The sequence below is a fragment of the Neophocaena asiaeorientalis genome, unplaced genomic scaffold (genome assembly GCF_003031525.2).
Source record: "Neophocaena asiaeorientalis asiaeorientalis breed wild unplaced genomic scaffold, Neophocaena_asiaeorientalis_V1.1 scaffold501, whole genome shotgun sequence".
Lineage (NCBI taxonomy): Eukaryota > Metazoa > Chordata > Mammalia > Artiodactyla > Phocoenidae > Neophocaena > Neophocaena asiaeorientalis.
In genome coordinates, this window is record NW_020172678.1 from 286,378 (window position 1) to 287,987 (window position 1,610).

General features: G+C 58.1%; 1 protein-coding gene across 1 annotated transcript in view; it reads left to right on the top strand.

Moving 5' to 3' along the window:
* Positions 1-451: 451 nt before the first annotated feature.
* UNC5B (unc-5 netrin receptor B) overlaps positions 452-1,610 on the top strand; it is an 84,472-nt gene continuing 83,313 nt past the window's right edge. Inside the window, exon 1 of the mRNA XM_024739751.1 lies at positions 452-605. Within this exon, the coding sequence (XP_024595519.1) occupies positions 527-605 (79 nt within the window). The 5' untranslated portion in view covers positions 452-526. The remainder of the gene's footprint in view (positions 606-1,610) is intronic.

Here is a 1,610-nt window from a genome sequence, read left to right on the forward strand (position 1 = left end):
GAGAGGGGAGATCTTGGAAAGAGAGATTACTGACATTTGTGCTGCAGTTTCTACATATATATTTAAAAATCAGTTCTACATTCCCTTATAAAATTATTATCATTTTTCTCCATTTTGGAGATGACGATGATGAAGGAAGCATCAGAATGGTTAAGTAACTTGTTCAGGGTCACACAGCAGGTAAGGAGCAGAGCCCAAATTTACACCCACCCGAGCCAAAAATGGCTTCCCTATGCCCTATTGTCACTTGCAGAGGGTGGGGGTGGGGTGGGGGAGTAACATCCTAGGCCCTGGGTGCTACAGGAGGTTCAGAGGGGTCTAGTCAAACAGTTCTGCCCAAGGTCATACCCACAAGTAGGGCCAAACAGGATGATCCAAATCCATACCCAAGTCCACATAGCTGTAAGCCCCTGCTTAACACGGACTTGAGTGTTTGAGATTTCCACGGCGGCGGAGACGGCGGCGGCGAGGCTGGGGCCAGGGAGAGAGCCCTGGGGGAGAGGCGCCCGAGCCGGGCCGCGGGAGCATGTGGGCCCGGAGCGGAGCGCGGGGCGCGCTACTGCTGACACTCCTGCTCTGCTGGGACCTGAGGCTGAGCCAAGCAGGTAGGGAGCGTTCGGGCATGGGGGAGGGGAGCGAGGGGACCCTGGCGCCTCACTCTGCTCTGAAGTTGAGGTGGTCTATCGCTCCGTCAGTGCGCACAGGGAAAGCGGTAAGGGCGCCCAAGTTAAAAGGTAGATTTTTCTGCCCCAGCAAAGTGGGCGATGGCGCAGCCATCTCGCGGGGCGGGGCGGGGCGGGGGTGTTGCTCAGGCCCTCCAGCTCCCGCCTGGAAGGGAGAGATCGCTTCTTTTCCCTGGAACGGTGTCCAAGTCGGGGTGTGCGCCTCCCGGAGTACCGGCCTCCGGGGGACCCCTGGCTTCGCGCGCGTCTGGCAGCGGCGCCGAAAAACCACAGTCGCTGCACAGGCCAGGTGTGCGCTCGCTTGCCGTTCGCCGGCAACTTCCTAGTCCAGGTCCCGGCTCGCCCAGACTCCTAGCGTGGCACAGACCCGAATCCGCAGATGAGAAGGAGGGAGCGAGAAACCTGGGGAACACGGGAAGCGCGGGTCCGCTCCGCCAGCCAGATGAGGCCAGCTTGCAGGGTTTTGTTATCGAAGGGAATAGGGCTGTCTTGGCACGTACAGCTTTCCTCGAGATCTTGGGATCCGCAGGCCTGGAAGAATTTTTTTCTGGGTGTTGGTGTTGTGTGTTGTGGGGAGGAGTATGTAGTGATCCTGACGAGTTTCCTTTTAAATGAGTCACTGACAGTCTCCCTGTCTGGGAAGCCGACAAGGTGCGCTCTCCACGCTCCTACTCCAGACCCAGCAAGATGCCTTAAGGGAGTCGCTGGGCTCCTAAAATAAAGTCCCTAATTCCCCTTCTCCCGCCGTGGTTGTGTACACGTCTCGCTGGTCTGTAGCTGGGCCGGGCGTAGCTGACTGGGCTGCGTCTTCCTGGGGAGCGGGTGGACACACGGGAGCCAACCCATCTCTGTCTCTCTGTCTCTGTCTCTGTCTCTCTCTCTCTCTCTCTCTCTCTCTCTCTCTCTTCTCTCTCTCTCTCTCCTCTC